The sequence below is a fragment of the Schistocerca americana genome, chromosome 2, assembly GCF_021461395.2.
Source record: "Schistocerca americana isolate TAMUIC-IGC-003095 chromosome 2, iqSchAmer2.1, whole genome shotgun sequence".
In the NCBI taxonomy this organism is placed as follows: Eukaryota; Metazoa; Arthropoda; class Insecta; order Orthoptera; family Acrididae; genus Schistocerca; species Schistocerca americana.
Genome location: NC_060120.1, coordinates 712,454,866 through 712,481,435, shown reverse-complemented (window position 1 = coordinate 712,481,435; position 26,570 = coordinate 712,454,866). Strand labels below are relative to the sequence as shown.

Sequence of the window (26,570 nt, the reverse complement as noted above, 5' to 3'; positions counted from 1 at the left end):
GCTAATGTGTGGACGGAAATTGAATTGTGTTTTATGTGTATCTATCAGCTGTACTGAGATGAGGTAAGTACTGGCCAGCCCCTCTATCTCTTTGTTAGTATTTGTTTCACATCTCATATGAGATTTTCCATTAATCATTTAAATCACTATACTTCGTACGTTGAGAGAAGAGCTCCGACAGCTGGCAGCACAGTTGCCAGTATTCAAACCGGACAGGCAGCGAGCCAGCAGCAGTCACCCAGCACTACGGCAACACGGGGGAGAGGGGGGGGGGGGGGGGGGGTGTGTCATGGTAATGTAAACAAAAGCTCATGATCTGATTGGCCATCGTGGACGCGCGAAGCACATGCGCCAAGGCTGTGTCAACTGTCAGAGCTCTTCTCTCACCATACACACTGTAGGTAAAGATTTATTTCAAAAGTGGAAAGCATTTTTCAGGCATGAGAGCAGAAGTTACCCAAAAAAATTAATAATATGATATTTTTTCTACAGTTCAAGAATGGGCCATTCCATGTTAAATCATCCAGGTTGTAACACATCGACTATCTAGTTGAGAACTGAGACTGTGTGCACTGCTGTTGTACCTAATTTCATTAACCTTTGCCAATTTTTATTGCTTTATATACAAATCTGTTGGTAGTAATTGCAGAAAGCTTGATGCAATGCCCTATTTCAAAGCAAACTGTGAAAATTTGAAAACTGAGTACAGTTTTTAAATGTAAGAAAGCAAGTCAACAATTTTTTCCTTAATATACTTTCTGACACATAGTTCACAAAAACATGAAAGAATTGGCCAGATAAGATTTTGCGAATTAATTTAACTTAATTTTTTCATTAAATTAAAAGAAATGGACGCTTGTCCCCTCTGAAAATAAATAAAAAAATTATAAAGTAATCTAAGTTTCATCATAAAAAAGCAGAGTTGAGAAATGGATGGCGAAAGAAGAAGTTATGAAATTTAATAATATTACCATTCAGCCATTAACATTCCCACAATATCCTTGAGAGAAATACTGTTCACCAACCAAGAAACTTAAACATAAGGATGAGCATACAAATACCGAAATAAAACAAAACTACAAAATACAAAATGTACTAATACTTTACGTAGCTTCTGTGTCATGACTGAATTAACTCTGTACAATGATACATAGACTTTAGTCTGTAGTAGTTCAACACTTTTGAGGAAGTTAATACTATGTCAATATTACACAAAATGCTGATGCTACAAACTGAATTAAAGTTCATCTGGAACTACAAGTTAACATTTTTTGTATGAGGTCCAGCTTCCTTGAAAACTCTTTGCTTAAAGAAGAAGTATGGCCTGTTGTTGTCGTAATTAACTTCACATACAATATCAGAAAAAAGGAGGTTACAAGCATCATTATCGGGTCAATAGAACAACAGGGATGATTCATGAGGATACTTGTACCTCAATGTAACATTTCCTTCCCCAAACACCAAAGAGAATCATATGCATATGCAACATAGCAGTTTGGCTGCACAGAGTATTCTGGCATAAATGGTGGAAGTGCAGAGAAATCGTGGATACTAAAATCAGTATCACAGTTTATCCTTTTCACTCTGATCTTGGGTGGTGATAATGGTACAATGTGATGCATAGATAAGTGTTCCAGGAATCATTTTTGCACTTTAAAGTGTAGAAAAAGAAAATTACAGTTTCCTCTTTTGAGACTAAAGGAGATTTCAAATGCCATATACGTTCTCTGGCCAGAATTCAAATACCCGTGACACAGCAACAACATGACCTTTGTATAATCTTTGCAAAAATTGTTAACAAGTCCTAACAGTGCCACCAATACATTAGGAAAGAGATTTTGTCATGGCTGGGTGGTAGAGAGAGAGAGAGAGAGAGAGAGAGAGAGAGAGAGAGAGAGAGAGAGAGAGAGAAAACTAGCTGCACTTTAAATTGAAATTGTGTTCATGGTAGCAGATATTTCTGAAATTCTTACAATTTTTGTAATGTGCTGCACATTTATTCGTGAAATATTCAACAGAAGCAAGGGGAATTTCAGGAAATTCCACTTCAAAAAATTCAATACAGTCTTCTGAGTGAGATACACCATGGAGACATCATGTTCTAGATGATCAGAAATAATGCAAAAACTTTTTACATGCAACTGTTTTGTCTATTTGTTATAAACAGGGTGAGGCATCTAAGACAGGCAACCCCAAATATATCCAAAAAGAATAAATATATTAAGCTGCAGTTTTTGCCAAGTTATAGCCGACAATATGGTGCCTTTCTTGATGCTCACAAGCAATTTTTATCATTTATAGTCACCAACTTAAGACAACATTTTTTTTTTCCTCCTTAAGGAACTATATGACAGATGTAAAGTGAAAAGAGAATTGTTGTTAGAGAAGTAAAATTTTCAGTACAAACAAAAATTTAAATATCTTCATTTCACAGCCCTGTCGGCAACTGTATAAATATTAATTTTAATTTTAATAATCAACAGCCTCAGTTGCGTCGTTTACCTAGAATTTACCTAGGTTTCAGTCGGGATATTTTCAGAATAGCAGTAAATACCATTTGTCCATAGTGGACATCATCAAGCTAAAACTACAAATCCATAAATTATCGTCAGACTATAAAACTTAATCTGGAACCAGTGCAGCACTCGTGGCTGCCACATCGTGGTCGCGAAGTGGGGCTGAGGCAGTTCCAGGCAAGTTTTATAGTCTGACAGTAATTTATGGATTTGTAGTTTCAGCTTGACGATGTCCACCATGGACAAACGGTAGTTTCTGTTATTCTGAAGAACATTGGGTTATCCCGACTGAAACCAAGGTAAATTCTAGGTAAATGGTGCAGCTGAAGCTGTTGATTTAAAAAAAAAAAAAAAAGTTCGATAATGTCAAAAAAACATCTATTGTTTTTTTGTGCAGTGTAGTAATTTACTTCATTCTGTTCACAATTGTATTGATTTGAAAGATGTTTGAATCCAACAGGAGTGAATAATATCACTAAAAGCAAGCAATGTCAGCCTTCTTGCGATTATGGGGAAATAACATTGGCCTTATGGTCTGAAAAAGGCTGTTTTCTAAATCTCGCAGCTGCGTATGCAATGTTTCACACTAAATCTCGCAGCTGCGTATGCAATGTTTCACAAAATAGAATCTCCTAAACTTTATAGGCCTTTTAGGGAGCACAGAATAAATTTGTATAAAAGGAGAATATTTTGTGGATATAATAAGCTAAACAAGACAAGTGATCCCTTTTTACACAACAGTTATAAATTCCAACAGATATAACCAATTTGCAGTTGGCAGCCCTAAGACACCTACTGACTGCTTACGTTACTATAGCAACAAAAACCTTCACCTACAACAAGTGTTAACTCTGGTGTTGTTGGTAGCAATGAAACACGTGAAGCTGCTGTGAATACATAGGACTGGCTAAAAACTGTCTTGAATAGTAATGCTAAAAAGGTACCTCACATAACTAAATATAGACCCTGCCCATTTTGGTCTTCTTTGCTGATCCATTATGGATCGTGAGACGACGGCTGGTATGAACAGTCTGTGTCGCCTGGCCACCAAGAGTTGTTGCAGGACGATTTGATTCACAGATCTAGTTATATGGCTCCTTCCGTGTATAGCGATTTACAACTATGACGAGTGGGGCCTGAAGATGGCATCAATGTAATGTCAAAACTGGTAGCACATAGAAGTTTATAAAATAAAATAAATTTCTACAATACATATGGCTGTTGGTTAATTATTGCATCAAGCTGCCCATTTTGAGTTCATCATTAACCACAAAGGCAGTGTACATTGCAAAATTGAAATTGATGGAAATGACTATGTGCACAGGATCCTTCCAAAAGAAAATGGGCCATTGGGTTTCCTGGTGCAGTAATTCCAGCAGGGATGGCAAGCCAATGAAAATATTATCTTTTTAAAACATCAAAACCTATATCAAAGAGGAATAAAAAGGAATTGTGTCCTGAAGTAGAATCGGAACCTGAACTAGAATCTTAAGTCACCAACAATTAGGATACCGAAGAAGAACGCGACCAGCCAAATATTCCTGAAACAAAGAAGAAAAGGTGAAAATGTTGTTTGTGAATGATCTTTAATGCCTTCAGACAAGTTTTTTTAAAAATAGAAAATCAAATTATTTGGTCACTACAAAATATGGGATCTCAGTAATCTGCTTTTGGTGGTTTTGTGAATTCAAAATTTTTTTTGGTTCCAGGCTCATCAATGGCTTTAAAACCAAAATTTGGTATAAAATATGCCAAAGCACAGGATTTAAAAAAAAAAAAGGCTGTTCAGTATGCACAAATTTTTCTCCATTTGGGGTCAATTTAATCGGGTTTAAATGTTTGTACACTGTAATATGTCATCAGGTGCACACGCAGACAAGGAAAAAAAATTTCCAGTTTTTTCCAGGTTAACAGAACATTTTCTCCCAGGGGAAAACACACTTTTCCCATATAAAGTGGCAGTATATTTTTCCTCAGAACTGTGAAACTTATCAATCCTTTGAATTGTAAAGGTTTTATATATGGGTGTAGAATTTCCTGGCACTTTAGAAAATGAGTCTCAGGGGAAAAATAACATGTTTTGGAAAGATCTTTGTGCAGCCACTTGTATGCTGCATATTTTCATATTACGAAAATATAAATTTGAATTCCACCAAACACCGCATGTTACTTTCCAAAACATTGAAATCGAGATTGCGAAGCGCTTTCATAAGTCAGTCATAGCTCGTCACGTCATCTCACCAGCCAATGACAGTGAATATTCAGAGCATAGGACAGGTGATGTAGTCAGCCAATAGCAACACCACTGTTAAGTAGCGTGAGCGCACAAACAGAAAAAGTTAATGGTTTAAATTAACATATATAGCATTGCTACAAAAAAAGCAAAGCTTTAACATATAACATTGGTCTCTAATGTTAATAAGCTGGAAGAGAAGCTAAGCTTTCACATATAATGTTGATCTGTTTTGTGCATATTACACGTTAAGATAAATCACACAAATGTGCCAGTAAAATTTTCAGTAACGACATAAATGTTTGATCTTCTGGGTTCGAAATTCTTCTAAATGGCTTGTCATCAAAGAGTTGATTTTTAAGAAATTCATCGTACATTCTTGCACATACTTCAACTTGCGTAAAAGGAAATTTACTCTGAAAGTAACGCTTTTCAAACCACCATTCGCAATATTTTCCAGCGACCTGTTAGAAATAAAATTAAAATGAAATCCAGACCATTAGCTGTTTACAGGCATTGATGAATATTAATGGGGACAGTTGAAAGAGTGTGCCCCAACCAGGAACCTCAGCCACATTCAAATGGCCTACCAGAGGCACCACATGCCGTAGCTTCAAATACAAAAGCAACTTTGTCGCCAAGGCAATTGTGTTGCGGCTCACAGGGGTTCCCAGAGACACTGTGTGCATCCCAGAGTGCCCCCGAGAGCTTCAGACATGTCCGAAAGAACAGGTACCATCTTCATACAGATAAGGCTTACCGGCCCATGATCTTCAGTGCAGATGCACTCACATTGCTCAAATTCTTACGGGAATCGGTAGATTGACTGCCACGAGTAATGAATACAGTGGGCAGGGGCACCACAAATGTTGTGTGTGGACGATGTGGGTCTCTCATGGGTAGCATGCCAGGGGTAAGTCCCTGCAGTTGAACTATCCTCTGTGCCCTCAATGGCTATGTCAGGTAGAGTGTCTGCCATGTAAGCAGGAGATCCCTGGTTCAAGTCCCAGTCGGGGCACACATTTCCAACTGTCCCTGTTGATATTTATCAATACCTGTAAGCAGCAAAGGTCTGGATTTCACTGTAATTTCATTCTTTGAGAACTTCAAGATTACGAATGGCATTTGTTTTTTCAGACATGTCCGAAAGAACAGATACTATCTTCATATTGGTAGAAATAGGTTCGTTTCAGCAGTTTCCAATGAGTGCCACACAAGTCACCACCGTGCTTGCACAGCTATGATGACTCATGAAGCCCACATGTTCATATGCTTAAAACATTAAAAGATCTTACATTATGTCATAAAAGAAATAAGACATCAGAGGATACTCCAAGACCACTGAAATTTCATAACCATACTACAATGCGCACATTTAAACTGCATAATTAAGTACACTTCGTATGTCCAGATTCCCAATGAAGTAGGCCTCTACCTGATATTATGCTTTTCAGTGTGGTTTTTGAAATGTAAATTTTCTTGGAGTACCAGTCTCATATTTTGTTCTTTATTGTTACATAATGCCATGTGTGCTAGAAGATGAAAACGTGCCCTTGAAATGCAGCAAACAGTTAGCCAGTAGTGTGGAATAAAACAATTTGTTTCAAATACATTGACTGCCTTGACGGAAAAGATTAATAAAAGCCAAATTTCTTTAGCAAACCAACAAAAATAAATTAGTTGTTTTGCAAGGCACTTGACTGTCAGAAACGTGGAAATCAAAATCTAAAATTAATGACATATTTTAGCCTTCCGTAATTACGTGAATGTATTTTAATTCACTTGATAGCTCCAGCCACAGAAATCCATTTTGTTTTCATTTGACATGAGAGCAGTAAATGAAGAGGAAACAGCAAAATCACTAAATGTAAACACGGGTCACGTGGAGACTGCGCACTTGCCCACTGTATCTCAGGTTGCTCTGGGCATCAGCCTTGGGTCTACAATATTTCTGAACCAGGGCAATTCTACTTAGTGACACCCCCCCCCCCCCCCCCTCCTCCAAAGACCGTTTGAGATAGGACGTCAAAAATTTCAAAAAATCGAATTTTGAAAAATATGTTCATTTTGTAGTGCACATCTTTCTGAAGAGTCTAATACATAAAACACACGTGTTTGAAGAAATGTAAGACATGTTATTTGGTCCTAAGTGTGCCAAAATGCAGTGCCACGCCTGTTCACACTGCATTCTTCTATCACATGTCACTGTATTTCGCTCTGTGGAATTGAAATGCGTATATTTTGTAGTGGATGCCATCAAACTATATTCTGGACAGTGGAAATTAAAATGCCCTGTGGTGCCTCTACTGCTCCCAGTTGGACAGTTTTTACATCCTCCCCCTCTTTTTTAAGGAAAAAAAATTAAGAAGAAAGAAAGAAAGAAAAGGAGACCTCGCAATTATTACTGAAAGAGGTTATTTATTATCTGGAGAACAAGAACTCTTAAGAAAATGTACACTGTTTATTGCCTATTAGCTAACAGCTTGCTGTTTTGTGTGACATAAAATTAAATATAGGACACACAAAACCAGTAAAGACAAGAGACAAGCAAGACAATACACATTTCTTCAATCCTTAGCTTCCAGTATTTTTTTCTCTCTAATCCTGCTGCAGCTTTACATGGTGTGCTTTCCTTTCTGCAAAAGGATCTATTACCTCAACAAAGTTCGTCAAACATTTTGCTACATGAAAAATTGAAATGGTATTGCCTAATACTGAAGAAGTTGTACCCCAGACTGGTGTGGTTTCTTGATCTGATTATGTCTATTTTGTCACTGGCTGCTAGAAAAACAAAATAGCCCTTTCTAATATTGCAGCAATTGTAACACACACCTAATAAACGTGGGAGTTTTGGCACAAACTGTCATTTTTATAACACGAGAGAATATAATTCACGAAGTACCAATATGAAACACCTATTAGGCATACTACAAGCAGAAAGCTTTAAGTTAGGAAATAGTTTCACATTTCATCCATACGCTCCAGTTTCTCAAGCATGAGATTGGGAAGTAGTAGTACTGAATTTTTGTACAAATTTGGAATCGCCATATTCTTCCATAATATGTGTGAAGTCCCCATTTCTTCTCCTTCCTCGATCTAACGAACAATCTTGTCATCACTAATTCTGTAACTATTCCTGCCATTGTCAAAACTTATTCATTGGTTAACTTCACTAATCTCGCCAGAATAACTGGTTTAGTTATCCCGCAATTATTCTCCGGTTAGGCATTGTTCGTACAACAGTTTTCCATGCTACTTCCAAAACAGAAAGTAAGCTGTTGCTAGCCAGGGACTGTACAACTGGTCCTTACCAAAAATTTTCTGTCCAAATTTCATTTTCTTGGATACACCGAGAAGATAATATGTAATATTTCTTACCTGTTATTCCTGTTAGTCATTTATATGCACTCTGGTAGTCTGAATCTATGGATTTTGTTAGTAACTGTAAGAACGCTGATCATTCATTAACCCCATCAACCACATAATCAGGCAGCGATTGGCATTCACCCATTTCAGCTTTACTCTGCTCAGCTCGTATAGCCCCGTCCCTTTCTGCCTGCGGGAAAGTTTATTTCTAGATGCACCGAGGATGTCCGTTGACAGAGACATCACGTACACTGTGCAAGCATTCAAAAATCAACTTATGATTCATTCAGAAATCAACTTAGAATGTGTTAAAAAATGTTCAAAAACCAACAAGGATGCGTTTCAAAATCATATGTATTAATCAATAGACCAATGTGCACTGGATGCTAGGTATTTTGTGCAACAAGGGTTTTTTTTCCCTCAAGAACATGAATTTGGTGTCCCCCCCCCCCCTCCCTCCCCCAGGTCGAGGCCTGTTGCGCATGCGTTAATATGGCACCTTGGTAGCGCCAGTAAAATTTTTCATGGTAGCATCTAGCTGCAATTGCTTACACAGCCAACAGCCCCATTTATGTAGCCAGAAGCAGGTAAGGTACTACTCATATGCGACTCAATTGTGCATGCGCACGAGTCCGTCCGTAACTGCCGAACTGAATCTAATGTAAACAGTTGTAATGCCATGCTCATAGGAGGCAATTTGTTGTTATGAAGCATTGCACAGTCTTCCTAAGGCCTTCGACACATTTTACTGTTGGCAGACGCTTGTATGAGCACTGTCTTTTGATGTTGTATATGGCACATTTCCTTTGCAATTTAAGTTTTATTTTCATTTTTTCTCTCGTTCATTTTTATTGCTGCAGTATTATTCTGTGTGTGTGTGTGTGTGTTGGGGTTTATGGGCGCTCAACATCGAGGTCATCAGCGCCCTGACACACAGTAAAAGGAACGAATGTGGAGAGACCTAATAAAACTGAAAAACACACTCAAAGCAGGAAAAGAGGGAAAATACGACCTGAGAAGGTAAAACCTAAGGTAAGGGATAACATAGCGACAAGAATGACATAGGAAACCGTCAGTGTCTGGCCACTTACATAAAATATGGGCGAGCTTGTCACACAGGAAACAAGTTAAAATCCCCTCCCTAAAATCTTTGTAAAAACATTCGACATGGCACAGAACATTAAAACTTTAACCACATTCGTCCGAGTGTTGCCTAAGAGAGTTGGCAGGTCCGCTGGCAAGGCAGCCTCGGCCCGCTGGTCAGAAAATAAAACGCAATCCAATAAAACGTGGCGCACAGTGACCTGGACGCCGCAAGCACCACACAGTGGAGGGTCCTCCCGCCGGAGCAGGAAGCCATGCGTCATAGGGCTGTGGCCTATTCGAAGCCGAGTGAGGAGAACCTCGTCCCGTCGATGGGGCTGAAAGGAAGTACACCACACACGCGTTGTGGGCTTGACTAGACGGAGCTTATTGTCAGTCACGTCCAGCCACTCGTCCTCCCACCGACACATGACTCGGGAGCTCAACAGCGAGGTGAGTGCGTGCAAGGGGATAGCACACTGAGATACGTGTGGATCAAGACACGCTTCCTTGGCTGCGAGATCTGCCCCTTCATTCCCAGCAATGCCAACATGCCCCGGAACCCAGCAGAAAGCTACAACCTTCCCCAGTCGCTGTAGTCGGAGGAGGGCATCCTGGATGGTCTGGACTACTGTAACTGCCGGATACAAATGGTGCAATGATTGAAGGGCACTGAGGGAATCGGAACAGACAAGAAATTTAGGAGAGGAAGAACGTCTCATCTCCTCCAGCGCCCGCAAGATCGCAGACAATTCTGCATCAAAGACCGTGAAAGGCGGAGGCAGTCGGACCTTAAGGACACGATCCGGAAAAACAACGGAGCAGCCAACGGAATCCCCTTGTTTCGACCCATCCGTAAAAACCGCTACATAGTCGTGGTGCTCAGATAAAACAGCAGAAAATGCTGCATGAAAAACGGTGGCAGGAGTGCAACCCCTCTTGTACTGCAATAAATCTAAAATCACTCTGGGCCTCTTCAGTAACCAGGGTGGCAGGTGGTTAAAACCCTGGATTTGGGGTTGTACAGACTCCACACCGAGCGACTCTAGAACACGTTGCACACGGATCCCAAATGGCAACGTAGCCCGGGGACGGTGGGAAAAAAGGCGGTCCAGAGGTGGATGGGCAACAAGGCGGTGAGCAGGCGAGCTGGGAGCCGCAAGAAACTTACAAGCCTGGCGCACCAGAAGGAGCTGCCGCCGGATGGTAAGTGGCGGTTCGCCAGCCTCAGCACAGAGACTTGGTATGGGACTGGTCCGATAAGCACCCGTGGCCAGTCGAATCCCAGCATGGTGGACAGCGTCAAGGATCCGCAAATAAGACGGCCTCGCTGACCCATATACTGTGCACCCATAGTCCAGCCGCGAACGCACAAAAGCCCGATAAAACTGAAGGAGACGCGCCCTGTCCGCGCCCCAAGACCTGTGGCTGAGGCACTTGAGGATGTTGAGTGCCTTCAGGGATCTGGCTTTCAAGTCACGTAGGTGTGGCAGCCATGACAACCTGGAGTCAAAAATTAGTCCCAGAAACCGCACTGCGTCTCTAAAATGTAGGACAGCATCCCCCATATGCAAGGCAGGCAAAGTAAAAAGACGACGAGAACGATTAAAAGGAACACAAACACACTTATCGGCAGAAAACCGAAAACCTGTCTTTGCAGCCCACTCCTCTAACCGCCGCACTGTTAGCTGCAACTGACGGCTCACGGTTGCAACACTGGAGGAGGAACAGAAAACAGCAAAGTCGTCCACAAACAAGGAGCACTGTACTGGACTCCTCACTGTAGACGTTATACTGTTTATGGCTATGGCAAAGAGGGTAACGCTTAAAACACTGCCCTGGGGGACACCGTTCTCCTGCTCAAAGCGATCAGACAGTGTGTTACCAACGCGGGTCCGAAAAAACCGCTGAGACAGGAAAGACCGAATGAAAATGGGGAGGCGGCCACGAAAGCCCCATTGATGCAGTTGTGCAAGAATACAGTGTCTCCAAGTAGTATCATATGCCTTGCTGATATCAAAGAAGATACCGATACAGTGATGCTGACGGAGGAAAGCCTGCTGAATAGCCGCCTCGAGGAGTGTCAGGTTGTCGACTGTGGACCGAAATTTTCGGAATCCACACTGAAAGCGGCTAAGGAGCTGCCTGGTCTCTAGCAGCCAGACCAGACGACGGTTAACCATTCGTTCCAGGGTCTTTCCGACACAGCTTGTCAAGGCAATACTACGATAACTACTGGGACATGTGCGGTCCTTGCCTGGTTTGAGGAGAGGGATGAGGATTGCCTCCCTCCACGAGGTGGGGAAAACTCCCGTCCGCCATATGAGATTAAAACATTCGAGGAGGATTTCCTTTGACGCCGCTGGCAGATGGCGAAGCATGGAGTACCGGATGCGGTCGTAACCTGGTGCGGTGTCAGAAGCCGCAGTAAGTGCCGATTCAAGTTCCCACATGGAGAAAGGGGAGTTGTAGGCCTCAGAATTGTTCGACTGAAAGTCCAGCTTCGCTCGTTCGACAGTCGCACGGTAGCGACGAAATGCTGGATCCTGGGTTGCAGTGGCAGTACTTTGTGCAAAATGCTCTGCCAGCGTCTGAGCAATGGCTCTGGGTGTTGTTTGGAGGCATCCCTGGTTCAGGACTGCAGCTATTGGTAGACGGCTGCGTTTACCGGAAATCCTCCGGATGGCTTCCCATACTTTTGTGGAACAAGTGGAACGGTTGAGGGAGTCCAGGAACTCCTGCCATGACCTTTTCTTGCTCTCTTTAATGACACGGCGTGCCCTGGCTCTCGCGATGCGAAAGGCGGTAAGATTGACTGCTGTTGGGCGGCATTTAAATCGGCGAAGAGCCGCACGCCTGTCCCGGATGGCTGAACGGCACTCATCCGTCCACCAAGGCACAAGGCACCGCTTAGGAGGGCCAGAAGACTGTGGCATGGACAGGTCAGCAGCATGATGGATCACAAGTGTGATGTGATCCACCCATTCCTGTACGCTGTTGTGGCGTTCAAAGACAGCCAATCGAGTGAACAGAGGCCAGTTAGCCCTGCCAACCATCCACGATGGCGGCCTCTGCTCCAGCAATACACCATCCAGGAGATGAATGAGGATGGGGAAGTGATCGCTGGAATGAAGGTCGTCAATGACCTCCCAGTGAACAGAGTCGGTGAGGGTTGGAGAGCAGAAAGATAGGTCAATGGCTGAGAATGACCCTGTAGCAGTAGAGAAATGAGTCGGAGTACCTGTGTTGAGGATGCACAACACTTGAGATGTGAGGAGGTTCTCCAAAATTCGACCTCGAGCGCAAAGAGAAGTGGAGCCCCACAGGACATGATGGGCATTGAAGTCTCCCAGGAGGAGAAAGGGGCGCGGGAGTTGGTCGATAAGATCTGTGAGAGCGTCTAAGGTCATTGCATCCAGAGGGGGTAAATAAAGGGAGCAAACAGTAAGCCTTCGACGGGAATGAATTGCAACTGCAACTGCTTGCAGGTCCGTATCCAGGGGGAGAGCAGAGGAGTGGTGGTCATTAGTGACAAACACGGCGACTCCGCCTTTGGCTCTGTCTCCAGTCAGGTCATCTTTGCGATACAACGTATAGCCCCTGAGTACAGGAGCATCAGAGGGTTTTAGATGTGTTTCCTGTAAACACAAGCACAGGGGGCGTTGCCGTGCTAGGAGGTGCAGTTCCTCCACATGTGCCCGGAATCCATTCATGTTCCACTGTATAATGGGAGCCATCGATCAGGGTGGGAGGACCTTCAGTCGCACTTTCTGTCGGGGAGGAGAGGCCACAACAGGTGGAGGCTCAGTTTTGGGGCGAGATGATTGCCCCAGTCTGACATCAACCTCCATCGCCTCTGAAGAGGAGTCGAGAGAGACGTCAGAAAGAACGACATCAACATCAGCAGACTGTAGAACTTCAGTCTCCTTGAGCGGTCGAGTCTTCACCTTTGGTTTGGGCTTCGATTTTCTGGCCAGAGGTGGCAGTGGAGCCAAAACCTCAGAAGCAGTAGGGGGTGTAGCAGCGCTGGGCATTGCACAAGACTGGACCTGGGAAGGGGCAGGAGGTTCCATGACGTCAGCGACCACGGCCCGGTCAGAAGGCCGGGGAGGAGCAGCAGGCTTCACAGGAACAGCAGCAGCACACGTACATTGACAAACGCAGGTGCTAGTGCTGACAGTAGCAACCTCCGTTTGTGTAGCGGCATCAGTTTTCAAGACTGGCTGTTTCAGAACGGAAGAAAAGGAAGCAGCGAACGTGGGCGGCTGCAGGGACTTGTAAATTTTCTTTGCCTCACCGTACGGGATGCGTTTGGTGGTTTTAAGTTCCTGGATCTTCCGTTCCTCAAGGAAAACTCTACATTCCCTACTCCACACAGGGTGATCCCCAGAGCAGTTGACACACTTGGGAGGAGAGGAGCAACCAACTCCCTCATGGGCGGCTTTACCACACTTCCCGCAAGTGGCTTCCCCTTTACAGCCGAGAGTAGTGTGTCCAAAGCGTTGGCACTTAAAACACCGCATGGGGTTGGGGTAATAAGGCCGTACACTGAGACGTAGGAAACCTGCCTTCACATACTCGGGCAATTTGGTGCTGTTAAACGTAAGGATGAACGAGTCAGATTTCAGGAGAGCACCATCCACCCGTTTCATAACGTGTTGCACGTCGACAATTCCTTCCCGGGACCATTCAGCCTTCAGTTCGTCTAGGGGAATATCAACGAGATCTTGGCAAGTCACAACACCCTTGCTGTAGTTCAAGGTGTTGTGAAATTCAGTCTCAATCGCAAACTCCCCAAGAAATTGTGCCTTCTGAAGGTTCTGGACTTGCTGGAAGCTAGATGTTTCAACCAACAAGGTGCCATTTCGCAAGCGCTTTACAGATTTTAATGTACCAGCAATACCTTCTAAGCCTTTCTGGATGTAAAATGGCGAAACTTTGTCGAAACTCCCATCTTTTCTTTTAATTATAAGAAACACATTCTGCGAAGCAGCATGCGTTCTGTTACTACTACTACCTGAATCAGGAGGACTGGCTACACGAGCCCTCTTGTGAGATTGGGTGTTAGAACCTACCAGCGGCCCACCCTTTCCGCTGGGGGGAGAAGAAGAAAAGTTCGAGGGTTCCATCTCGGTCCCACGAGCAGCTAGGGAACTAGGAGTCCACCTAGACAGAGCCCCGCATGCCTAGGTAAGCCTTATACAACTGAGGTGCGGCAGACTCCCCAGAGGTCGCCCGCTAACGACTGTTCCACCTCAACAGCCATGCATCTCATCGGCGCGCAGCACACCTTGAGATTGAGGGGTTTTTTATAGAGGTGTATTCCATCCTCGCGACCCGGGCGGTCAAGCCAAGATCCCCATTCCCTGAGACACACAACATTCCACCGCCGCGCCGCACGGTGGTCGTTGAAGTGTGCTTAGAGGTTACGGTGACAGGGGACTGGCGGCGCTTACCAGTCCCCAGCTCAGGAACCCCGGGGTCGCCAAGCCCGTACCCAGCAAACGAATGCTGAGCCCCTGGGGGCCAGTATTATTCTACAGTAGCGGGATGCAGTAATATCCTTTATTAGAGTATTGGTTCTTACCAGTAAAAAATTACAAAAATTTTACTGAAACTGAACAATGAAAAATTCCCCAGAATTCTAAAAAATCCCTGGGTGTTTCCTGATTTTCTCCCAGACGAATAAATTTCTGGGTTTTTCCCAGATCTCCCAGGTTATATACGCCCTGGTCATAGGTCTGAAGGGCTTAATGACTTAATGTGTAATGTTAACCTAAAGTCTGTATCATTTCACAAAGGACATTTTAAACATAGTATATATATGCAGAATTTGTTTCTTAAATATGTCCAATTAAGCAATGGCATTAAATTGAAACTTTTGAGTTGATTATCTCAAAACACCTATATTCCAAGACGAATATTCAATCTCTCTTAACTCTCAGTATTTAATGCTGAATGTAAAAATTACAATAACTCAAAATCCAAAATTTTCAACATCCCTTTTCCCTTTCCTTCTCACGTGTACTTTTTCTGTGGCACTGATAGAAGCTGCCAAGAGAACTTCAATGACATGACATGTATGGGACTTTATCAATAGTTTCAAGACAACAGTGCTGAAAAGCAAGGTCACACTATTAGCAGAAGTTCCACACACATCTACCCTATTATACCCAATATAAGCAATCACATAAATCAGGTATGGTTTGTGTGTTTACTACAATGTGTGCTACCAAGTGCTCAAAATATTGACCATGAGCACTGCTACGTGCTATAAAGCGAGAGAATCAGTAATGCATGCTGAATTTCACCTTAGTTAATGGCAACATAGGTCCATGTTATAAGACATTTCATGCCTTAGTGAGTCATTGGTGTTTCTTAACAGATCTCTTGTTTTCATTTTTCCCCACAGAAAAAAGTACAAAAAAGCTAAGCCTGGCAAGTGTGAAGACCATTTTGCATTCCTGAATGACTATTCCTTTGATCTCCAGATGTTCTCTTAAGGGTGCCTATAATTACATGTTGGTACCACACTGATTGCCTTATTCCCAGTGGGATGTCTTCCCATAACTGCAGCAGTGGGATTGCCACTATCTTAGGAATTCAAGGATACTTGAACATGTTTGGATTCCCATCAATAAATCAGGAACTGTTGTTGACAGACCAAGAGTATTGCTTTTATCCACTTCATTTGAGTCAGCACTGATTTTCAGCTTATGGTACTGTGCACATGGCAAAAGCTGACTTCCCCATCATTTGTAAATGATGCTTCTTCCTCATATGTCCCACTTTGCACTTTCAGTAGATAACATTTGGAGAACCGTAACCAATTTGGAAGTTTTTGGCATGAAGCTATAGATTGCAGTGAAATGTGAAGAGGATTAAATTCAGTGGAAAGTAGTGTTAGCAGAACACTCGTTTGATACCTCTTGTACTTCTGAGATACCTCCTTGTGACGCTTGCGTTGTGTGTCATGCTGTTAAAATGTTGGTTCCATTTCTTTCCTCAGTTGCTCTTTTTATTTCCTTGTCATATTTTATTCTTCACAATTACAGTTTCTAGAACTTTTTCATTATGTTTGTAAAGACAGATCATGAGTGCTTGACACTATCTGCATACTATTCAGCATACAACCACATGACCACTCTCATAGTTTGGTGACAGTCATTTTTCGAATGTCGTATACGTTGTGAATGTCACCTTTACGAAAAAGTTATCTGATTGCCACAAAAGCATAACACAGACTGATGGGCTTCAAGCAAGAAGGTAAACACAAGAACCATATCTGAGTTACATGTTTGCTTCCACTTGATATAATAGGGCAAATGTTTGTGGAACTTCTTCTGATGGTGGGGCAGTGGTTTTTGGAGCTGTTATCTTGATACTGTTTGATCAAGTCACATACAAATTATGACACTGAAGTTAGATTAGAAGCTTCTTTCAAATGCCACAGGAAAAGGGCATATAGTTCCATTAGGGAAAAAAGTCACTGCTGTAATTCAAAGACTATAAACGATAAAAATTACTTGTGAATGTCAGGAAATTTACCACATTGTCTGCTACAACTTGGCAACAACTGCACCTCACAATATTTATTCATTCTGTCTTAGCTGCCACACCTAGTATAAGAAAGTGCAAAGAGTGCAACAACCACTGTCCTGTGGTACCTCCATACTTCATCTTGAACAACAGAACTGACATTTTCATTGAAATACATCAAAATTAAGACTGATCCTTCATCAGATGTTTCCTCCTCCATTTTCTGATAATCAGAATTCTGATAAAGTGATGATTGGAACACTTACAGTCATTCTATCTGTTGATAACCACTGACTGTACTGAACCATCTCATCGGAATTATGATCTTCTCTTACATTTTTTAAGTACATTTGAAGCTGGTGTGGTATCACACATATGGTAAGTACAGGCTCAGTTATTTATATTACATGTTATAATTTAATTAGATCTTGGAACATTTCTGTAACAGACACAGAATTTAAAAGCAGTTCAACATTTTGGTAGTAAGTGACGGCACATATGGTATGAGTTCCTAAATATCCTGTTTTGGTCATTTCGCTTAAATTACTTAAATCTATCTGCTTTTGTTCATGTGTATTCTTCTTTGTGCTCACTTTGTCTTTTTTCTCAGGTATTATTTCCAATTTTCATCATCTAAATAAAAACTGTATACTTTTTACAATGTCTTTCCTCTTTTTTGCTCAGGTACTGATAAAATACCCTTCTCAATTACAAGAATGCTTGCTTGTCATATCAGATATTAAGTAACTTGAAATGTGAAACTGACTTTTTGTTTAGACAAGGTTTGTGATAGAAGAGACAATAATTGAATTTTTTCAAGGCTATTTTCAAGTTCAGTTTTCTGTTTTATTTATCCAAAAGTTCATCCTAATGTTTGGCCTTTTGTTCAAGTACTGTTAATAGACTGTCAGGATTACTGCTTGATCAGTATCCCCTAACTTGATACATGTCAAATTTAGGTTTTTAATACCCCAGCTGGTGATTTACATCTATATCATCTGATGGCAAGTCATCATTTGTTTTACACTAATAAATTTGATACAGGAACTAGGGTAAACCTCTAATCTTGAAGGCCTTTGCCTTTTCTAAAAGAACTGCACACAATACAGATGAAACAGATCATTTACGGCATTTAAAGAGATTACAGCAAATTTTTCTATTTAAAGGGAATCTGGGCATGTACACGTCTTTGAGTGTACAAAATGCACACGCGCACACACACACACACACACACACACACACACACACACACACACACACACGCAAATCAGATAAAACAGTATGAATGGCTACTGCTGAGCAATGAGTTAGTGGTTAGTGCATAAGTCCACAGCACTTTTGTTTTGCATACTGGTACCCCCGGTGGCTATGGGTTTATTTACTGTCATTTTTTATTTGTTATTCATTGTCACTCTTTGAATTTACATGTCGTCATTTGGAGATAGTGAGAGGAACTGTGGACACTAGAAAATGGAGTGTGTAGAGGAGAAATTCGAACTTTTTGAACATATTCCTTTGTTTGAGTTCACCAAACAGTGACAGCAGCAGAGGCGGCCAGAAACATTTGCGTCTTGTATGGGGTATTGCCATTGAACAGAGAATGGCAATAAAATGATTTTCTCGTTTTAAGGAGGATTTTTTTGACACTAATGACTCTCCATGTTCTGGAAGACCTTTGGGGTTTGATGACGAACATTTAAAAGTATTAATCTACAATGACCCACATCAGTGTACTCAAGAATTGGCAAAAGTAATGAAGTGTGATTGTTCTACCATTGTATGTCTGCATGCAATTGGGAGAGTTCAAAAAGTGGGTGTATGGGTACTGCATGCTCTATGCCAAAACCATAAAATAATCAGTGGAATCAATTGGCTTATGAACAACACTGACCATTCCTATCCTATATCATTACTGATGATCGAGAAATTCTGCCTTTATGCTGACATGCGGTAAAGCAAGGAATGTTTGAGCCCAAACAAAGCAACTCCCCGTACAAAATACTTGTGCACATGCGCAAAAGACAATCTTACGCACCTGTTGCAATAGCGACAGCATGGACAGTACGAATCCCTTCCCCGACGTGTCAATATCACTATGGACATTTACTGCCAACAACCAAGATGTGTTGCAGACACAATCCAAGAACAACAACCAGGAAGACAGTGTGAAGTGATGCTAGTCCACCATAAGGCCCATTTGCATTCTGCTAGAGAAAAAAACACTATATGAGAGTTGGTATGTGAAGTCATTCTGCACCTACCTTATTCACCTGATCCTGTTCCCTCAGATTTTCACATTCTCCACCCTCTATCAAACAACCTGCAAGGAACTTCCTTTCAGAATGAAAATGCGCTCCAAAAATGGCTCAATGAGTTCTTTGCCTCAAAATCGTGATTACTACAGTTGCGGAATCAAAAATTTATCCCAATGTTGGCAGACTTTTGTAAATAGTGAAAGAAATATACTATCAATGACTGAAGTCTCTGTTATGTGTGTCTGTTGGGTTTATTAAAGTTATGGAAAAATGCCATGTACTTACACAGCAACCCATTATAAATTTTCTCTCTCTCTCTCTCTCTCTCTCTCTCTCTCTCTCTCTCTCTCTCTCTCTCTCTCTCTCTCTCACACACACACACACACACACACACACACACACAAAAAACCACTGTCTCTGGCCACAGTGACCAGATAGTGGACTACAAATGGGTATGATGGGAGAAATAGTCTGGTGCGGGTAAGGAGGAGGCTGTGGCAGAGAGGGGGAGAATAGCAGAGTAAGGGTTGGAGGAAGACATAGTACTGCTTGCAGTAGCATGCAGGGACATGGTGGAGACAGGATAGCAGTATATTTTCAACAAATAGTGCAGTAATGTAAGCATTAAGACTTATTAACTTGATTTACAGACTTTCCCAAATCTTTATCTCGCTCTCCTGTAAAATTTGCTTCTTGTGGCTTAAGCTTTATCATTCTGACCTCTTCAATTTAAATTAACTCTCCTATGAAAGCCTGAGTTCTTGAATCCATATAATTTCTTTAAATTGCAACTGAGAAAGTACTTAATCCACAACATTTACATTTTGGAAATGCTCATATATCCAGGTAAACTTCAAGTGCACAAAATTTGAAAGTTGTGTGTGATGGTGTGGGTCATTTCCCAACATTTCTGCACAATTTGATATGAAATAACCAAAATTTAAGTGCTTCAAGTTCTCGTACAGTTCTCACATTACCTGATGTTATGCTCTAATGTCAAAGCTGCATCTGCTCATTTGCAAGTTGCTGTTTAAACTGGTTTTGAATGCTTGCAGTCCGTCCTGGCAACTAAAATTTTGATGGAGCATTTATTATGGTATATTTTTTCTGTATAAAAAGTTTCCAACAAGGTTTCAACATGTCACATTAGACCAGTCCCTCATTAGTTTTCCTTTTCATTACACCTTCCACTATCAAAGTGGACTGCTATGAGGCAGGTTGTAGGTATGTTGATTGTAGTTCTGACAATTTTTTTTAACACTCAGCCAATTCTAGTTTTTAAAAATCCACAATAGCTAAAAGTAAATGAGCTTTTCAAAATCAGAGAATCTTTCAATAACAACTTCACATAAGAGAAAATGATAAGGACTCACCATTTACAATGAGACTGTCTCCTGATGCTGCCACATCTCCCTTGTATATACCATGTGTGGAATCATATTTGAACAAATAAGCCATGTACTCGGGGTCTAAGAAAGGGTCATTGACAGCAACAACCTGTTAAAAATAGGCAGAAAAACTGACAAAAGTAAAAATATGAAGAGAGACTTTCTTCATGAAAAGTTCCTGAATTAAGAGCAGTTTATAGAATTGATCATTAAGTACCAAAGAAAAAAAATATCTTTCACTGAAGATGCGCAATTTATTCTGCAGATGGCAAACTGTTTACACAACAATTAGCAGAGTACACAAAAAATTATTGAATATTTACTATTTCAAATGGTAAAACTCTACATCTGCATACTTACTCTGCAAGCACCTGAATAGTGCATGGCAGAGGGTGCTTCATACTACTAGCAGCAATTTTTAGTCCTATTTGATTAGAAAATTGAGCAAGAGAATAATGGATGTCTGCATGCACCTTTTCTCATTCTAATCTCTCTTACCTTATTCTCATGATCCCTAAATCAGATATAAAGTGGTGGCAGTAAAATAGCTGCATAGCCTTCCTGAAACACAGGTTCTTGTCACAAGAACTGAGGTGGGTCTCTTTTAAGGATTCCCATTTAAGCTCTCTGGGCCTTTCTCGTACACCCTTCTTTAACAGGACTTCAACTGCTGGAACAATACTTTAGAATCGTTCATGCTAGCACACTGCACACAATTTCTTTTAAAGATGCACCACACTTTTTGATAACCCTTCCAACATAACATAGCCTCACATTAGCCTAACCTAACACTGATTTTATAGGTTGTACCTATGTCACATCATATCTTAGTAATAATCCCAAACAATTATACAGTGCTGTGTGCTCAAGGACTTTACCGCTTAGATGTTGTAAGGTTCCTTCTCTTTTTATTGTCATTATCTTGCACTGAACCAAATTTAACAAAAGCTGTGGTTCATTACCTCAAGTGAAAATCTTGTCCATGTTGTTCATTTCACTAAAATGCTTTCCTATAGGTAAATGCACTGTTAGTAAACAATCTGATAGTGTTGCTGATCTCGTGGTCGTGCGGTAGCGTTCTCGCTTCCCACGCCCGGGTTCCCGGGTTCGATTCCCAGTGGGGTCAGGGATTTTCTCTGCCTCGTGATGACTGGGTGTTGTGTGATGTCCTTGGGTTAGTTAGGTTTAAGCAGTTCTAAGTTCTAGGGGACTGATGACCATAGTTGTTAAGTCCCATAGTGCTCAGAGCCATTTTTAGTGTTGCTGATCCTATTTGATGAATTGTTTCTGTAGGCTTCATTCAGAGTGAAAAAGGTGCTACTGAGCTTTCTTGGGATATACCTAAGGTTTCTTTCATTTCTGTCCAACAGTCGGCCTCCAATATACCAAAAAGGGTTCTATTAATTAAATATTCGAGACAGTCACATCTCTATGAAGAAACTCTGTCTGATTGTATCCTGGTTTGTAGCTGATAGTGTGGTACAGTGTCCAGCACTTTTGAGAAATCTAGGAGACAGAATCTACATGTCACCTGCATTTACCGTTCAAAAAGCTATCATGTACAGAGTGAGGATCCATGATGGCACTTGAAAAAAGTGACAAAACATTTGAAAAAGGTGGTACACAGATATGGCACAAATGAGTTGTTTTCATTTTTCATAATGCCACACAAAACAGGAAGGTTAAGACGATAATAAAATTTCTATTATGATCATGGTTGGAGTATGGGCATTATTATCTTTCATACAAATTTATTCATTAATGTATGCAGGTGCACTGCTAGTTCAGTATTTTAAAGTGCAGCTAAGTTACTCCTTGAGTATTGATATCTGTACCTTACACATAGCAGCCTTGTGCAGCAACACTGCTTCCTGATAGGGAAGTTTGATAGTGAGCTCTACAGTGCAAAAATCCTACACTTACGGAAAAACTGAATATGGCTCAGTCATCTGCAGTTTGTCAGATAGAAGACTGGTCAGAAGTTTCAGAAATCAATTCCTCTAACCCCTTCCTGCATTCAGTCGGTTTGCAAGGGAAAATAGATGCTATTACAGCATTCCAGCAGTTGTCTCAGGATTGTATAGATAACTGTCGATCGTGACGACAGTCCACATTACAAGTCTCATGCTCCGCTGCCTTCACGCCCATACTGCTTCATTCAATGTGAACTGAGATGCAGACACTCACATAAAAAAGACAATCACAACTAAAATTTTGGCCATAGCCTTTGTCAGAACACGAGAGCACACATGCATTCACACAATCATTCAGACACAACTGACGCACGCATGAGTGCTATCTCTGGCTGCTGAGCAATGGTCTCTGAGAATCAGATCCAAACAGACCTCTCCTCACACCTCCCTGCCTCTCGTTGGCAGCTGCTAGATTAGCAGCCAGAAGTGGTGGCAGCACTGACTGAAAGCTGGGGGGAGTGGCAGAAAGGGAAGAAGCAATAAGAATGAGGGAGTAGGGAAGGGGCTCATGTACTCTGGTGCACCCAGCCAATGATGCAAGACATCTCAGTAAACAAACCATATCATCTACTGAGACAGAAACTAAATTTTTCCAGTGTTTTTTTTTCTTTCAAATTTCCCTCATATTTCCCTGATATGTTTGAAATTCCCCGATACTCCCTGATTTCCAGAACTTGTGGCAACCCTGTTACAACATATCTCTGAAAAACCGACTGGCTTTGACCTCCCAACAAAATCCTGGGTAATTCTAAACTGAATTAGAACTAATTATGGCACATGTGTGGATTCACTGTATAAATGGAAGCTAAATATGGCTCCAAAACATGAATATGCTGCAGAAACACAAACTACCAATTCTATCGTGCAGACGACACTAAAAGCATACAAGGAACAATTTGAAGGATTTCTGAATGTGAGTGATTAACTACATATGTAACCTAAATATTTCTTTATGAATGTTATTCATAGTTAATTTTCATAAATGTGAATGGTAATAATGCCATACAGTACATATACATTAATTGCATTTACTTGATGAGTACACTAATATAAAAGTGTGTAATGGATCAGAATAGTCCAATGATGATGAAGCAATGTTTCTAAACGTGATATCGCTTTTAGAAAGATTCAACAAAGTAGTAGTATTTATTTTTCACAAAGATGAATTTGTCAACAATTTTGAAGAAAACAAAATGGGTGGGAAAGGATTATGCACTAAAATGGTGAATGGAGTTCAGGACTAAAAAGATACAAATTATGCCTTGCCATTGGCAGATCAAAACCACTAGGAACCTAAGAAATTGTGACCAATGCACCAATAATGTTGAAACAGCAGAACTTACTACTACTACTACTACTACTACTACTGGCTGGTAATTCCAAAAAAAGTGAAAAACTTATGGAAAATTCTGAAAGGCAATAGATTGCCTTATTGTACTTAAATTCGGAAGTCAGACTTTACAACTTCTGAAATTGATGTATATTATATTTTTATTGATAAAGAACTGGTAAAGATTTACTCATCAAATCCTACCATCTAGCCCAGACTAAGGGATATTATATGACCATTATACATTATATTTTTATACAAAATGAATTTCTTTGCCATTTCATTGTATTTAATAAATCATTTAGACATCTCTCCACCATTTCAAATAATATTTCTTTACTATTACAGCTGTAACAAATTAAATGGAAAAAGTTTTCACGCATCCATTAACTTCATATTCCACGGTTAGTTGGATTAAAAGAGGGGGAAAGGAACCAAACTACGAGGTCACGAGGTCATCAGTCCCTTGCTCTGAATAAACCAATGCCACAAATGTGAGAATAAAAACAAACAAGACTGACAACTCAAACCGGAATGAAAAGAAAAAATCACAAGAACGATGAAGGGCAACAAACATGTAAGTGGACAAAAGGGGACAAGAAAACCACAGAAATGCAAGAAATGGGATGAAGAGATTAAAACAACAAAGCCGATTACCATGGCTGGCTGAGCATGAGAATAAAAAAGCAGAAGCCAGACACTCTGCAACACATTAAAACCTCCACCTTAGAATAACTGAAGAGGAGGACACAGAGGGACAAAGTACATGCGCTAAAACTTAGATCAAATGATAAAACCCACCCTCAGGAATAAAATGTAGAGCTAAATCAGCCGATGAGGCGATGTCAGATAAAATTGGTGGCAACGAGTCCGGTAACCAAAGATTTTGTCGCTGGGCAGTCAAAGTGGGGCAGTGCACCGGAATATGGGTTACTGTCAATTGGGCGCACCACACTGACACTCAGGCGGGTCTTCATGGCGTAGGAGGTAACCGTGGGTCGCCCAAGCATGGCCAATACAGAGCTGGCAGAGGACAAGTGATTCCTTGCGAGAGGCCCGCATAGAAAACTTCCACACGTTTGTAGTCTCCTTAATGACACACAGTTTTTTGTGTGTACTGTTATGCCATTCTGTCTCCTAAAGCCAAAAACCCTACGGTGTACGTCAGAACGCAGGTCAGGTTCAGAGATGCCCACCTCCAGAAGCGGTTTCCACTTAGCCTGTTTGGCCAGCCTGTCGGCAAGTTCGTTGCCTGGGATGCCGACGTGTCCTGGGGTCCACACAAACACCACTGAACGACGGGACCAGTACAGGGCATAGATGGACTCCTGGATGGACACTACCAAAGGATGGCGAGAGCAGCACTGGTCGATTAGCTTGTAGGCTGCTCAAGGAGTCAGTACACAGAAGAAATGGTTCCCCAGGGCATGAACGGATATACTGAACTGCACGAGAGATGGCAACCAGCTCTGCAGTGAATACACTACAGCCATCAGGCAAGGAATGTTGTTCAAAATGGCCTCTGTGGATGTAAGTGAAGCCAACATGACCATCAGCCATTGAGCCATTATTGTGAACAACTCCAGAGGCCCGAAACAAGTCAAGAATCAAGAGAAAGTGACAGCGGAGAGTGGCAGGAGTAACCGAGTTCTTAGGGTCATGCGAAAGTTCCAGACAAATCTGCGGCCTAGGTGTACACCATGGAGGTGTATGCAGATTGACCTGGATGGGAGGTGGTAAAGTGAAGGACTCCTATTCAGACAGAAGGGATGTCACATGAACCGCAATCATTAGCCCTGACCTGGACCGCTGTAGTGGGAGATGAACTGCCGGGGGTGTAAAAAGGAGATGGTAATTCAGATGCTCAGGAGAACTATGAATGTGTGCAGCATAACTGGCAAGCAGTTGTGCACGTCGGATCTGCAATGGAGGGGCTCCGGCCTCCACCAGGACAATAGTCACTGGGCTCGTTCCAAACGCTCCCATCACTAGGCGAATGCCACAGCAGTGCACTGGGTCAACTGCATGCAACGCTGAGGGTGCCGCTGAACCATAAACCAGACTCCCATAGTCAAGGTGGGATTGAACAAGGGCTTTGTAGAGCTCCAGCACAGTAGAATGATCTGCACCCCAGTTGGTGTTGCTCAGGCAGCGGAGGGCATTGAGGTGCTGCCAGCAATTCTAGTTAAGCTGACGACATGAGGTAGTCAAGTCAATCGGTCATCAAAAATCAGTCCTAAGAATCTGTATGTCCCCATTACAGTGAGTGGATTGTCATTAAGGTAAAGTGCTGGTTTCAGATGAATGGTACGACACCGACAGAAGGGCACGACAAGACTTAGCAGCCGAAAACTGGAAGCTGTGGGGGAGAGCCCATGACTGTGCCTTGTGGATGGCTCCCTGTAGGCACCGCTCAGCAACATCAGTGCACAGAAGTTGTCTGCATACAGAGAGGGTGAGACTGACGGCCCTACAGCTGCTGCTAGAGCGTTAATGGCTACTAAAAATATTGATACACTCAATACAGCGACCTGTGGGACCTCATTGTCCTGGATATGGGGGGACTATGGAAGGCACCGATTTGGACATGGAAAGTATGGAGCGACAGGAAATTCTGGATAAAAATCTGGAGCGGGCCTCGGAGACCCCACCCGAATACTGTGGCAAGGATATCATGTTGCTAGGTGGTACATACGCTTTGCGTAGATAAAAAAAAGACAGTAACAAGGTGTTGGCATCTGGAAAAGGCTGTTCAGATGGCAGACTTGAGGGACACAAGATTATCAGTGGTAGAGTGATCCTGGCGGAAGCCACCCTGACATGGAGCCAGTATGCCACGTGACTCCAGGACCCAACGCAACCACCGACACACCATACGTTCCAGCAG

General features: G+C 41.9%; 1 protein-coding gene across 1 annotated transcript in view; it reads right to left on the bottom strand.

The window, feature by feature from the left end:
* LOC124594369 (glyceraldehyde-3-phosphate dehydrogenase 2-like) overlaps nt 1-26,570 on the bottom strand; it is a 112,575-nt gene that overhangs the window by 68,238 nt on the left and 17,767 nt on the right. The window contains exon 2 of the mRNA XM_047132737.1: nt 20,366-20,489. Coding sequence (XP_046988693.1) covers nt 20,366-20,489 — 124 coding nt within the window. The remainder of the gene's footprint in view (nt 1-20,365; nt 20,490-26,570) is intronic.